Here is a 13,514-nt window from a genome sequence, read left to right as displayed (position 1 = left end):
GAAGATAAGGTAATGTGAATTTGTCAAGAACAAAGCATACCAAACAACCCTAATTTCCTTCTTTGACAGGTTTACTGGCCTAATATATAGAGGGAATTAGTAGAGATAATATATTTTAATTTTTAGTAAGGATTTTGACACAATCCCACATTACATTCTTGTAAGCAATTAGGGAAATGGGTATAGATGAAATTACTATAAAGTCAGTGTACAACTGGCTCTAAAAAAAGTACTCTGTAGTTATCAATGGTTTACTGTCACTCTAGGAGGAAATACCTAGTAGAGCCTTGCCAAGATCTGTCCTTGGTCTGGTACTAGCCGATATTTTTGGTAATTTGGGGTAATGGAGTGGAAAGCATACTTACAAAATTTTCAGATGACACTAAGCTGGGAGAGGTTGCAAGTGCATTGGAATTCAAAATGACTTTGACAAATTGGAGAATTGATCTAAAATACAGGATGAAATTCAGTAGATACAAATGCAAAGCACTACACTAAGGAAGAAAAAATCAAATACCCAAATACAAAATCAGGGATAACTGGCTAGGCAGTACTGCAGAAAAGAATCTGAGCATTTTAGTGGGTCACAAATAGAACATCTGTTGCACAAAAGGCAAATGTCATTCTGGTATGTATTTAACAAGAACATTGTATATAAGACATGGGAGGTAATTGCTCAGCTCTACTCAGCATTTGTGAGGTCTCAGCTTGAGTTGTCAGTACCACACTTAGAGAGATGTGGGCAAATTGGAGAGAGTCCAGAGGAGAGTAATACAAATAAGTTTAGAAAACAGCCTGTGAGGAAACATTTTAAAAAAAATGTGCAGTTTTTAGTCTTGAGAAAAGATTGAAGGATGGGGGAGGACTTGATAATAGTCTTCAAATATGTAAAAGATTGGTATGAAGAGGATGATTCTTAATCTTCAGGGAGGAATATTTAGGTTAAATATTAAGAAAAAAATTCTGACTATAAAGATGGTTAAGTACTGAAATAGGTTACCAAGGGATGTTGTATAAACTCTGTCATTAGAGATTTTTAAGAAGAGGTTAGACAAATAAAAACCCAGGGGAAGTGGGGTGGACTGGTGACCTCTCAAGGTCTCTTCCAGCCCTGTGTTTATCCACTAGACTTTCATAGTCACATTATAGGAATGGGAATGTAAAGAGCCTGAGTTAGCTACAGAAGGCATCCACTTCAGTTCCCTTAATACAAAATCAATGTTTTCTTCAGCGTGGGCTTATGCCCTTGTCCAGCAATACTGTTTTTTTGAACCTTCATCCTCCATCACTGGCATGCGGGGATAGACTGGTAAACTTTCCCATGGAACTAGTAGCACTACCGTTATAATAATCTCATGTAATAGTGTTTAGAAAGCATGTGGATTATAGCGAGAGCTCAATAAAGGTGAGGAAAGAGAGGATAAAATGTATCCTTTTTCCAAATGTGATGCTTAAGTTCTTTGACGAAGGAATCATTTTATCTGTTTATACAGTATCTAGTACAATGGAGTCCTAGTCCATGACTGGGGCTCCTAGGCCCGACCAGAATACAAACAATAAAAGAAGCACGACCACCAGAAAACCAGACAATAGGGAAAAGCTGAACTGCGTGGCCTAAAAGAAGGAAAAACTCAAGTAACCATCAGGCCTTAGCTGAAATCCCCAGTGTAGACATCTGTGGCCCACTAATGGTGGAGCTCTGCCGATGTACATCCCTAGCATAGATAAGCAAAATTCATAATAAATGATCAGTTGCACTAGTGGAGTTTATCGTTGCTTAAACCAACACTCTGTTTGCACTAGTGCAGCCACACCAGTGGCTAATCACAGATATTTGTCACAAAGGCAAAATTCCTACTGAAAAAAATCATTGATAAATCTTTGCCATTGTTTTTTACTTTGGTGGGATGTGGTCTTATTCTGTGTGTGTGTGTGTATGTATAGTGTGTGTATGTATACATACATACATACGTACATTATAAGCTTCCCAGTAAAAGTGACCTAGTATTGTGGGATAAATGTTTAATACCTGCTTTTGTTACAAACATAGGGACGTTCTTGTCTTGACAATATCAAGATAGCACAGTTGAATAATTTGGTCCAGCATAGATATAAATAAGTACTGTGGTTAAAGTACTGAACTATTGAGCATCATAACTAGAGCTGGTTGGGAAAATTCCAGTGAAACATTTTTTTCATCAGAATTTGCTGATTCCTCAAAAATGAAACATGTCACACTAGCCAGAATCTGGTCGGTTTCCTCATTATTTGATGATGGGCAGCACTGAAGTGATAAGAACCATGTTCATTTCAGTCAATATCCGCAAAGGCTTTCGGGGTCCTTGGTTCTATTTCAACCTGCCAGGGATCTCAGGGAATATATTTTGTTTTGGAAATGCCACATTTTTATCAGCCCAAAAAATATTTCTTGAAACTCAAATTTCACAGACCTAAAATTTGGCTTCTCTGCCAGCTCTAAGCATAATTCATGTTACATATACCTTGTATAAATCAAAGTTGAACCTGAATAATTAAAGGTATCATTTGAAACCAGTTTAGTTAGTTGTGCACCCATGAGTTACCTGAATTGGTTTAAAAAAAATCCTTAGTTACGCTATTGCAGCTTTCTTTTGTAGACAAGCCCTTACCTTACACATAATCATAAAACTTGTATGCAAAATATTTTAGCATTTTCATAAAAATTCATTTTTGTTTGTTTATTGGAAAGAGAAATGTAACATTTTCCAAAATAAACTTGGTCAATACATAAAGGTAATCTGTGTGATATTTCTCCACATTTTTGTTTTTCCATAGATTTTTTTTAAATTGTTTTTAATACCAGTGGCAATAACCATGGATATTTAAGAAACAAATGAGCATACAAATGTTATTAATTTAGTGCCAGTCATGATCTTCTGTCCACCAGTTGTAAGTCTTTTGAGGAGCAGTGTGAAATACGCAACTAGTTTAAATGTTTAATTTCATTGATAATTTCAGCTGACTTTATACAATAAGTATTAGGAATAAACTGTATATGTAATTATATTTCATATTGATATGAGAGGTGTATATAAATACTTGTAAAATGATTTAGCTAGAAATAGCTAGAAACAGCTCATGTCACTTCATATGAATGTTTAGAATAATAGCATGATTAATAAGGGGTTTTTTAGACTAGACTTTTGTTCATTTTGGCCATCTTATCTAAAAGACTTCTAATTATGCTGCCTAAAAATGGTCTTTATTACTTTTTGGTCTTAATTTGTATCATTCGTGTAAGGGAATATTTGTATTAGAGTAGCACCTAGAAGCCCTAACCAAGATTGGGACCCCAGTGCGCTAGGTACATATGAAGGCAGTCTTTCTTGATGAACTTAATCTGAAGTATGCTGTTTGTCAGCTGGATATCCCCCCCAGTGTATTTTTGTGACCATCATGACTTACTCTGTTTGTGCAGAATCTCAGCTTGATTTTTAAAAAGGTATTTTTAAGTCCTCGTTTTTGTCAGAAGACGTTCCAAATATGTAATGCTTGTAAACTAATGTAGTGCTGCCTTCCTGATTCTGTAGGCAGCCTGAAACAGTGGCTTGGAGAGGTGTGAACTCTTGTCTCCTATTAATCTCATGGGAATGTCAAATAAAATGCTGGCACATAAATGTCAACACTGACTATTTTAGTGGATGGAAGGGTATGGGAGAGACACCTGGGCTGATGAGAACTGGGAATTGCTTAGGGAAGGAAATGCAGCATAGAACAGAAACACTAAGCGAAGGAAAAGGGAGAAAGGAGCAGTAGGTGAGGAAAAGAAACAGAGCAAAAATGGTGGTGGCCCAAAGAAGGAGGGCCAGCATACTTTCTCACTGTGTGGTATTGAACGAGACAATAAATAACTTAAATAATAGTAGCAGAAGTGTAGTTACTGTATAAAAGCCAAAATCTATCCTTGCTGTTTGGGGGGAGGGATAGCTCAGTGGTTCAAGCATTGGCCTGCTAAACCAAGGGTTGTAAGTTCAATCCTTGAGGGGGCCACTTACAGATCTGCAGCAAAAATCAGTACTTGGTCCTGCTAGTGAAAGCAGGGAGCTGGACTCAATGACCTTTCAAGGTCCCTTCTAGTTCTAGGAGATATAGGTATATCTCCAATTATTAAAAAAAAAAAAAAAAAAAAAGCCCCCAGTTAACATCAATGTATTATTCTGGGGTATGGAGTCCTAATTTATGCCACACTCCATAACCAAAAGTAATGGAATTCAGTCCTTCCCACCAAATGAGTGTGACTCGTGATCTGGATGAACAAGACAACAGATGGGAGAAAAAGTATTTTGTAGCGCATAATACAAATGGAGATCTGAAGCACTGAGAGGTGTTAATTGTTGACTTACCCAGTGTCTCACAAAAAGACTATGACATAACCTAATACTGAACCCAGAGTTCCTGGAGTCCTAGTCCAGTGTTCTAACCACAAAACTGCCATTTCTCTGACATGGATTTCTTTAATTTTGCTTTTTAGACACATTGGACACGTTGGTTGGGATCCAAACACTGGTTTTGATGTAAGTAACTTCAGCATTGTACATAACATATCAGATGGTTAAAAGCAACATGTTTTTGACTAAGGTGTCCAAGAATGGTATCAAGAATGGTATCAAAAACTAAAAGTTCCATCGTAAACCATGCAAATCATGGCTTCTGTGATGCTACAGAATGATGCATTCTGGAAAAATTATGTGGAGAGAAAATACTAAAAAGATTTGGGGCAGGGGGGAATTGTAGAAGACTAGCTAATATTTTCTTTCCACACCAAGAAAAGTCTGTTCTTATTAAGGAATTCAGCACAGCAATCTGTGCTTGAGTCTCATTTTTGTTTAGCTGTTCCTCTTAGCTAGATGGGATTTTTAACCAAAAAAAGGTTTATAAATAAAATAAGAATCTTTCTTTTATTTGTTTACTTCAGACGAGAAAAAACAGTATCCATCAATAATTATAGAACTAAGTGTCTGATTTGCAGGTGAACAACTTGGACCCAGAACTGAAAAAACTGTTTGATCTGTGTGGAATTTCAGAGGCTCAATTAAAAGACAAAGAAACATCGAAGGTGATATATGATTTCATTGAAAAAACAGGAGGAGTAGAAGCTGTTAAAAATGAGCTGCGTAGGCAAGGTAAGTCTTCAGCAACTAATGCATCAGACTGAGCTATTTGACTTAGGATTAAAAAATGTTACTCATGTGAAGCAGTTTCTGGAAGTCTTCTCATGCCCTTACTTTGGAATAGAAATTGGATATTGAGTTTGAGATTTCTGTGCATTACAGTACACTACATAAGTGTCCCAGTGTCACCCATGAGTATAGTTCTAAAATATTTCTCTATGATCAAAATGTTTTGCATGTCACAAGTAATTTTCAGTAACACTTTCACTGACTGCAAAGCTATGCAATATCTCCCATCTGAATTTAAAGTAGTTTCCATTGCATATTTTATTTTTGGTCTTTCAAAATCATAACTATTTAAAGACAGAATTCAAGAAATCCATTTCTGCTGTCAGTTCAAAGTAAAGAACATAGTTGAGTCATCAAATGTGGGAGAGACAGATGTGTGTCTGATGCAAACTTAAGTTTAGTAGTACAGTGGGTTATGAACCTTCTAATATACAAAGGTCTGCAGCTTGTTCTCCTTTTAACTCAAGTAGTGGAACTATTGCTTGGTAATCAAAGGGTCTCTGAGCTAAGTTTCTACTGGAACTTTATACATAAATGAGCCATTTCCAGCATACTATTACTTAATGTATTTAAGAATGGCCATACTGGCCCCAGAGGGAATGGACAACATTCCCTGTCTGGCAAACAGAGTTGAGGGACACCATCCCTGCCTATCCTGGCTAATAGCCCGTGATGGACCTATCCTCCGTGAACTTATCTAGTTCTTTTTTGAACCCTGTTATAGTCTTGGCCTTCACAGCATCCTCTGGCAAGGAGTTCCACAGGTTGACGGTGCATTGTGTGGAAAAAATACTTCCTTTTGTTTGTTTTTAAACCTGCTGCCTATTAATTTCATTTGGTGACTCATAATTCTTGTATTATGAGAAGAAGTAAATAACACTTCCTTATTTACTTTCTCCACACCAGTCATTATTTTATAGATCTCTATCATATTCTCCCCCTCCCCCATCATTCCTTTCCAAGCTGAAAAGTCAGCCTTATTAATCTCTCCCCATACAGAAGCCGTTCCATACCCCTAATAATTTTTGTGGCCCTTTTCTGAACCTTTTCCATCTCCAGTATATCTATTTTGCAATGAGGCAACTACATCTGCATGCAGTATTCAAGATGTGGGCATACCATGGATTTATATAGAGGCAATATGATATTTTCTGTCTTCTTATCTATCCCTTTCTTAATGATTCCCAACATTGTTAGCCTTTTTGACTGCCGCTGCACATTGAGTGGATGTTTTCAGATAACTATCCACAATGACAAAGATCTTTCTTGAGTGGTAACAGGTAATTTAGACCCCCCATAATATAGATAGTTGGGATTATGTTTTCCAATGTGTTTTACTTTGCATTTATCAACATTGAATTTCATCTGCCATTTTGTTGCCCAGTCACTCAATTTTATGACATCGTTTTGTAGTTCTTCACAGTCTGCTTTGGACTTAACTATCATGAGTAGTTTTGTATCATCTGCAGATTTTGCCACCTCAGTGTTTACCCCTTTTTCCAGATCATTTATAACTATATTGAATCATATTGGTCCCAGTACAGACCCCAGAGGGACACCACTGTTTATCTCTCTCCATTCAAATATTTGTTGCCATTATATTTATCTGCTGTTTTTCATAACATCTTAATGTAACTATGGTGATGGGAACGTGTAATGACATGTCATTCTGCTAAAAATACATTGATATTATCAGAATTCAAAATAATTCCCTGATTATTTTTCAGGAGTATCGATATTAATGCTATTGGAATTACAGTAGTTTCAGGCTGCTCGGTAAATTGCTTCATATTAGTTCGGTAACTTATTACATTTATTCTCTAGGTCCACCACGTTGGAGTGGTATGTATTTAAGCATATATCACTAAAAAAATATGTATGTTGTGACTGCTTGGCCCTTACTTAATGGATAAGAAGTGTTAGACCAAAAACTCATTTATTAACAATAAGACACAGTAATTGTGACACGAAAAAAATCTAGTCAAAAACTACCTTTCTGTGTTGGTTTACCATTGAAATTTGGCTTGGATTAAGTCTTTATATGAAAACACTGGATTTGCAAATTTCCAATTGTATTTCTCGCCTTCAAAAGTTTGTCTCCTTTAATCTTAAAATATGTATAAAGTACCGAATTTTGAAACTGCCTGACCATGTTAGTCTTTGAGTTGTTTCTTTACTTGTCCTTGGTGTTTTACAGATAGCGTACAATGCTAGCTTTTACAACGTGTGCATGACCTTAAAGTTCCACCACTTTGCATGGGTGTAGTTAAACAAAAAGCTGCTGCCTCATCTTAGCATGCATGACAAATAAGATGGGGGGCCTCCTTTATGTTAGAAGTAGCTCAATAATCCTAAAAGTCTTAACTTTGTCAGCTAGAATGCTTTTATCTGTAACTATTATACGCAATATACAAGGAAATGTTAAATCTTGACTGCAATTTGAAGTGCTTTGGGATTGTTTTCACTGAAAAACCCTCTCTCTTCTACTTTCCTTCCCTCCCCCCACCCCCATTTTTCATTTTCTGTGTTTTATTGCAAGATTCTCTGTGCTTATGGATGGCATTAGGCCTGACAGGATGCTGGGTAGAGGTTTGAGTCCATTATGCTGCTAGCTGATTTTGAAATAGAAGTCATTTGTCTTGGGTTTCTTTCCCCTAACACTTGCAGAGTTGATGAGGTTTTTTAGCAAGGCTGTTTTCATTAGAAGGTTTTAAGAAACTTTGGACATAACTATTGACAAAAATAGAGTAATTTGGTTCAGTTAGCTTTTATCAAGACAGATATATCTTTTGCTTGGAATGTTTCACTTACGTTTTTTTCTCTTAAACCTCTGAGATACTCATCATTCTGTTTTCTGGTGTGAGGTTCTTCTCACTTTTCGAGTCGTACAGTTTTGAAAATCCATAAGGCATTCAGCCATTCCCTTGGTGGTATGTAACATTTGTTCAACAAACTTCTTACTTTTAATGCAAGTGAGCCTCCTAGAACCTCAGACTCTTATTTCCACAGTCATCAGGTTGGCGGTTTCACTATGCTGTCTGGGATATGGCATGTTTTGCCTCTCTAGATATGACTAATGCACGTGGTAGATAAGTTTTCTCTGTAAGTCAGAGATTTTAACACCATTCTGTCAAGGAAAGTGGACTGCAGTAAGTTATGGAGGCAGCACAAATTCTGAAGCATGGCAAAGTTGTATATTTTTCCAGTAATCCAGAAAAATATACATATCTTCTTACTGAAGATGTTACATATGGTGACAGTGACCTCTAGTGGCCAAAGGGGAATATTTCCCCAATGCAGCCCATACTCATGATACCAAGGGTGTTGGCAGCATTGATTTCTGATGCAATAAATCAGTGAAACTAAGGTGTGAGCAGGGAATAGAATATCCCCCTTTCCCCTTTTTTGGAAGGAAGGGGGAGGTAATAACAAGGAGAGGAGAGGAAGTGAATGTTGAACTCCGTTGGCACACACCTTTTCTTGTCAATGCTTTTCCTGCTTCACGTTCAGGAGGAATGGTTGGGAGCCCTTGAATCTTCCCAGTGAGATTCAGGGGTTCGCAGTCAATCTTCCCTGTGCCTCCTACAGTTCCTGCTTCAAATTCCTCTTCCTGGTGATTTGACTATAATCAAACCTCATTCTTCAGGGCATCAACCAGTCACAGGGGTCAGGAAGCGCCATCCCCACCCTCTGTGCATAATTGGCCAGATGTGTTTTGGTAGTTTTTCCTTTGGAGTATTGGGAATTGGCCTCATCTGAACTCTGGACATGAGATGGGATGGACCAGTGCTCTGAGGAGGTACAGATAATGATCTTTCTTAGATGCCTGGCTCGTATGTCTTGCTCACATGCTCAAAGACAAATGATCAGCAGATGTGGGGTCTGGAAGGAATTTCCCACAGCTCATATTGGCAGGTACACTAGGATTTTTTTCTAGGGCTGTCAATTGCAGTTAACTCACGCAATTAACTCAAAAAATTATGAAAAATAAAAAGAATCACAATTAATTGCACTGTTAAATAATAGAATACCAATTGAAATATATTAAATATTTTGGATGTTTTTCTACATTTTCAAATATATTGGTTTCAGTTACAACACAGAATATACAGTGTACGCTGCTCACTTTATATTTTTGATTACTAATATTTGCACTGTCAAAATGATAAACAAAATAAACAGTATTTTTTTTTCAATTCACCTCATACGAGTACTGTAGTGCAATCTCTTTATTGTGAAAGTGCAACTTACAAAAGTGGGTTTGTTTTGGTTTTTGGGGTTGTTTTTTTTACACAATTGAACTCAGAAACAAAACAATGGAAAACTCTAGAGCCTATAAGTCCGCTCAGTCCTACTGCTTGTTCAACCAGACAAACAAGTTCGTTTACATTTGTTGGAGATAATGCTGCCCACTTCTTATTTACAGTGTCACCTGAAAGTGAGACATTCACAGTGCACAGTTGTCTCTGGCATCGCAAGATATTTACATGTCAGATTCGCTAAAGATTCATATTCCTCTTCATGCTTTGGCCATCATTCCAGAAGACATGCTTCCATGTTGAAGCTTGTTAAAAAAAAAATCGATGCGTTAATTAAATTTGTAACTGAACTCACATGGAGAATAGTATGTCTCCTGCTCTGTTTTACCTGCATTCTGCCATAAATTTCATGTTATAGCAGTCTTGGATGATGACCCAGCACATGTTGTTCTAAGAACACTTTCACTGCAGATTTGACAAAAGGCAAAGGTGGTACCAGTGTGGGATTTCTAAAAGTAGCATCAGCACTTGACCCAAGGTTTAAGAATCTGACATGCTGTCTAAAATCTGAGAGGGTCGAGGTGTGGAACATGCTTTCAGAAGTCTTAAAAGAGAGAGACTGATGCGGAAACTACAGAACTCAAACCACCAAAAAAAAAAAAAATCAACCTTCTGCTGGTGGCATCTGACTCAGATGATGAAAATGAACATGCATCAGTCCACTCTACTTTGGATTGTTATCGAGCAAAATCTGTCGTCATTATGGGTGCATGTCCTCTGGAATGGTGGTTGAAGCATCAAGGGACATATGAATCTTTAGCACATCCGGCACGTAAATATCTTGTGACGCCAGCTGCAACAATGCAATGCAAATGTCTTACTTTCAGGTGACGTAAATAAGAAGCAAGCAGCATTATCTCCTGCAAATGTAAACAAGCTTGTTTGTCTGAGCAATTGGCTGAACAAGAAGTAGGACTGAGTGGACCTGTAGGTGCTAAAGTTTTACATTGTTTTGTTTCTGAGTGCAGTTATTCTTGTACATAATTCTATATTTGTAAGTTCAACTTCCATGATAAAGAGATTGCACTAGAGTACTTGTAATGGGAGAATTGAAATACTGTTTCTTTTGTTTTTTTACAGGTCAAATATTTATAATACAAAAAAAATAAAATGAGCAGTGTACACTTTGTATTCTGTTTAATTGAAATCAATATGTTTGAAAATGTAGAAAACATCCAAAAATATTTAAATAAATGATATTTTATTAACAGTGCAATTAATTGTGATTAATTTTTTTAATTGCTTGACAGCCCTAATTTTTTCACCTTTCCTTGTAGCATAAATCGCTGGTAGGTTTATGGGACCTTATCTCAACAATTCAGTTTCCTGACATTGCAGGTACTGCAAGCATTGGTAGCACCTCAGTCTCTCCTGTTCTTTCTCTGTGGCATATAACAGCTTGATCTTTTGAGTTACAGTAAAGCATTTCAGTCCTCAAGTTATTGACCTAGGTGTAGAGGCAGCTGGATGAAATTTAATGCCTTGTGATGTACAGACTAAATCCAATAATGGCCCTTCTGGTCGTAAACTTTATGAAACTTCCTATTATGAACCCCTCCCTCTTCTTGCGAGGTAGGGAGGGAGCTCTAGCTCTGCATTTCACAGGACAGAGGAGCTGAGCTTACACCTTCAACTCCTCCTCTTGTATGTCACCCTTCCAGAGCCCCAGGACTTCACATAACATGCTTTTTTCCAACGCATAACAAATTAAAAGAATGCACATCCTTCTCAAACAACCTAAAGACCATCCATCTATCTGTGTTTAAATAAAGTAAACAAACTATAGTATCACACAAGCCATTAAAAGAAGCCCAGTTGAAAGTAAAGTGATACTATGCTGTGGAAGATAACTATTGTTCAAATAAACTCATTTCAATACAAAATTCAGTTAAGCTAAAGAGTTATCAAAAATGTATTCAGGCGGACATCTAAAAAGTTATTTCCTTCTGTCATTCTTTCACATAAGGATATTGTTATAAAGAATAAATTTGTCATGATCTGAGCAAGATGAGAGGCGGTTCAAAAAATAACAAATCCGCATCTACAAGTTAATTATAACTTCAGATTCACTTTGAGTGGTGACACTCAAACTGTAAGAGTTGAACCATCACATGGGCAATAGAGCATTTTTTCTATCAGATAAATGGAGAAGCATCAAAATTTAATTTTCCACAATTATATGTGTCTGTCCATCCAGGACTAATGTTTATCTGTTCAAGCACCTCTGGAGAGCTCAGGACACACAATCACAGAAAAATAAGATCTTCCCAATGTGAAACTCTCTATACATCCAATATTAACTCTAAAACTTGTCTCAGAAAAGGCCTGAGTACAAAGATGGGTTATTGAATAACATAAAATATGCTGAACTATCAAAATGCACATATGCTGTCTCTAGGACAGAGTATTTTCAAATATGGAAAGTAGAAGCATTGAAATACTTCATTAGATAGAACCATAGACTAACTGGTGTATAATCCAATTTTGTGTACATAATCTATGTGGGGTATAGGGCAGGTTCTAATAAACACTAGTTTGAGACGTATATTACATGCCATATTAAAAACTGTTGACCAAGAAACATTGCCTATAACTTGAGATGCTGTATCTGCAGCACTGTTTAATCCTAACAGGTTTGGTTTAATGTGCATTGCTGAGAGTAAATTCTTAAGATAGCAATTGTTTGCTATTGGCCTGCACAACAACATAACTGTACGTGCAATATGGTGTGCCATCTTGTCTTAGCCAGAAGCTAATTATGGTCGCTCTTGTTAGTATTATCAGAAAAATGTTAGAATTACTAACAAGCCATGCTTTTTAAAAATACACATTTCCCTAATTTTGAAAAAATATACTATTCTCTCCATATTTAGGGTAATTACTAGGTTTCCATTTGAGTAATTTTGACCTGCTCACCCTTAACTTAGCAAAAACTAAATATTCCTGAAATCTTACCTGTGTATCTGAGGTGAATGTCTTGGAAAGCTTAATGTTAACTTCCTAAAATATTTCCCTATACAAAAAGGACTATGGATATTCAGGGAAATTCCTACCCAATGATATAACAAAAGCCACTCATCAAGAGCCAGCTTATGGTTTATAGCTTTCTTTTTTTAACAAATATAGTGCAGTGCTGATAGCTGGTGTCATACAAGTTCTTTTCCTTTAAAATACATGAGAAAGATGACATGGACGATATTTTCAGCATAACAAGATCAGGACTAGTAAAATGTGTACAGGCACAGAGATCCTTGTAAAAGACATGGCAAAGGTGTTTTGGCACTGTTACATTTTACTCCTTCCTATGCATCTCAGATGGAATGACTTGGGATAAGAATTTTGTGTAGTATATAACTAGGCACTATCTTATGTGTTTTGTTTCAGCTCCACCACCGCCACCACCATCCAGAGGAGGACCCCCTCCTCCTCCACCACCACCTCCACATAGCTCAGGTCCTCCTCCTCCTCCTGCAAGGGGAAGAGGAGCTCCACCTCCTCCTCCTTCAAGAGCTCCCACAGCAGCACCTCCACCCCCACCTCCATCTAGACCAGGTTCAGCAATGCCCCCTCCTCCTCCAAACAGGATGTATCCTCCACCACCTCCAGTGCACTCATCATCTGCACCAGCTGGCCCACCTCCACCGCCTCCACCACCAGCAAGTGGATCATGTGTACCGCCACCGCCGCCTCCACCACCTCCCCCTCCTGGTCCTCCTCCACCACCTGGCTTCACTTCAGAGGTTGATAACCAATTTCCAGCTTCTGCAGGAAACAAAGCAGCACTGTTAGATCAAATCAGAGAAGGTGCCCAGTTAAAGAAAGTAGAACAGAACAGTCGACCTGTATCCAGCTCAGGAAGAGATGCGCTTTTAGACCAGATACGACAGGGTATACAGCTGAAGTCGGTAAGTATCTACTGTTTGTCATCTTCTAAATTTCCAAAATTATTTAGAGCAATAGCCAATGGGTTGGGTTT

General features: G+C 37.5%; 1 protein-coding gene across 3 annotated transcripts in view; it reads left to right on the top strand.

The window, feature by feature from the left end:
- Positions 1 to 13,514, top strand: part of WASL (WASP like actin nucleation promoting factor) — a 73,542-nt gene that overhangs the window by 55,614 nt on the left and 4,414 nt on the right. For all 3 annotated transcript variants that reach the window (XM_030549161.1, XM_030549162.1, XM_030549160.1), the window contains exons 7-9: positions 4,511 to 4,553; positions 5,009 to 5,162; positions 12,923 to 13,443. In XM_030549161.1, coding sequence (XP_030405021.1) covers positions 4,511 to 4,553; positions 5,009 to 5,162; positions 12,923 to 13,443 — 718 coding nt within the window. The remainder of the gene's footprint in view (positions 1 to 4,510; positions 4,554 to 5,008; positions 5,163 to 12,922; positions 13,444 to 13,514) is intronic.

This window comes from Gopherus evgoodei, chromosome 1 (assembly GCF_007399415.2).
Source record: "Gopherus evgoodei ecotype Sinaloan lineage chromosome 1, rGopEvg1_v1.p, whole genome shotgun sequence".
NCBI lineage: Eukaryota > Metazoa > Chordata > Testudines > Testudinidae > Gopherus > Gopherus evgoodei.
Note: the sequence above shows the minus strand (reverse complement) of the source record. Positions and strands in the feature narration are given on the sequence as shown.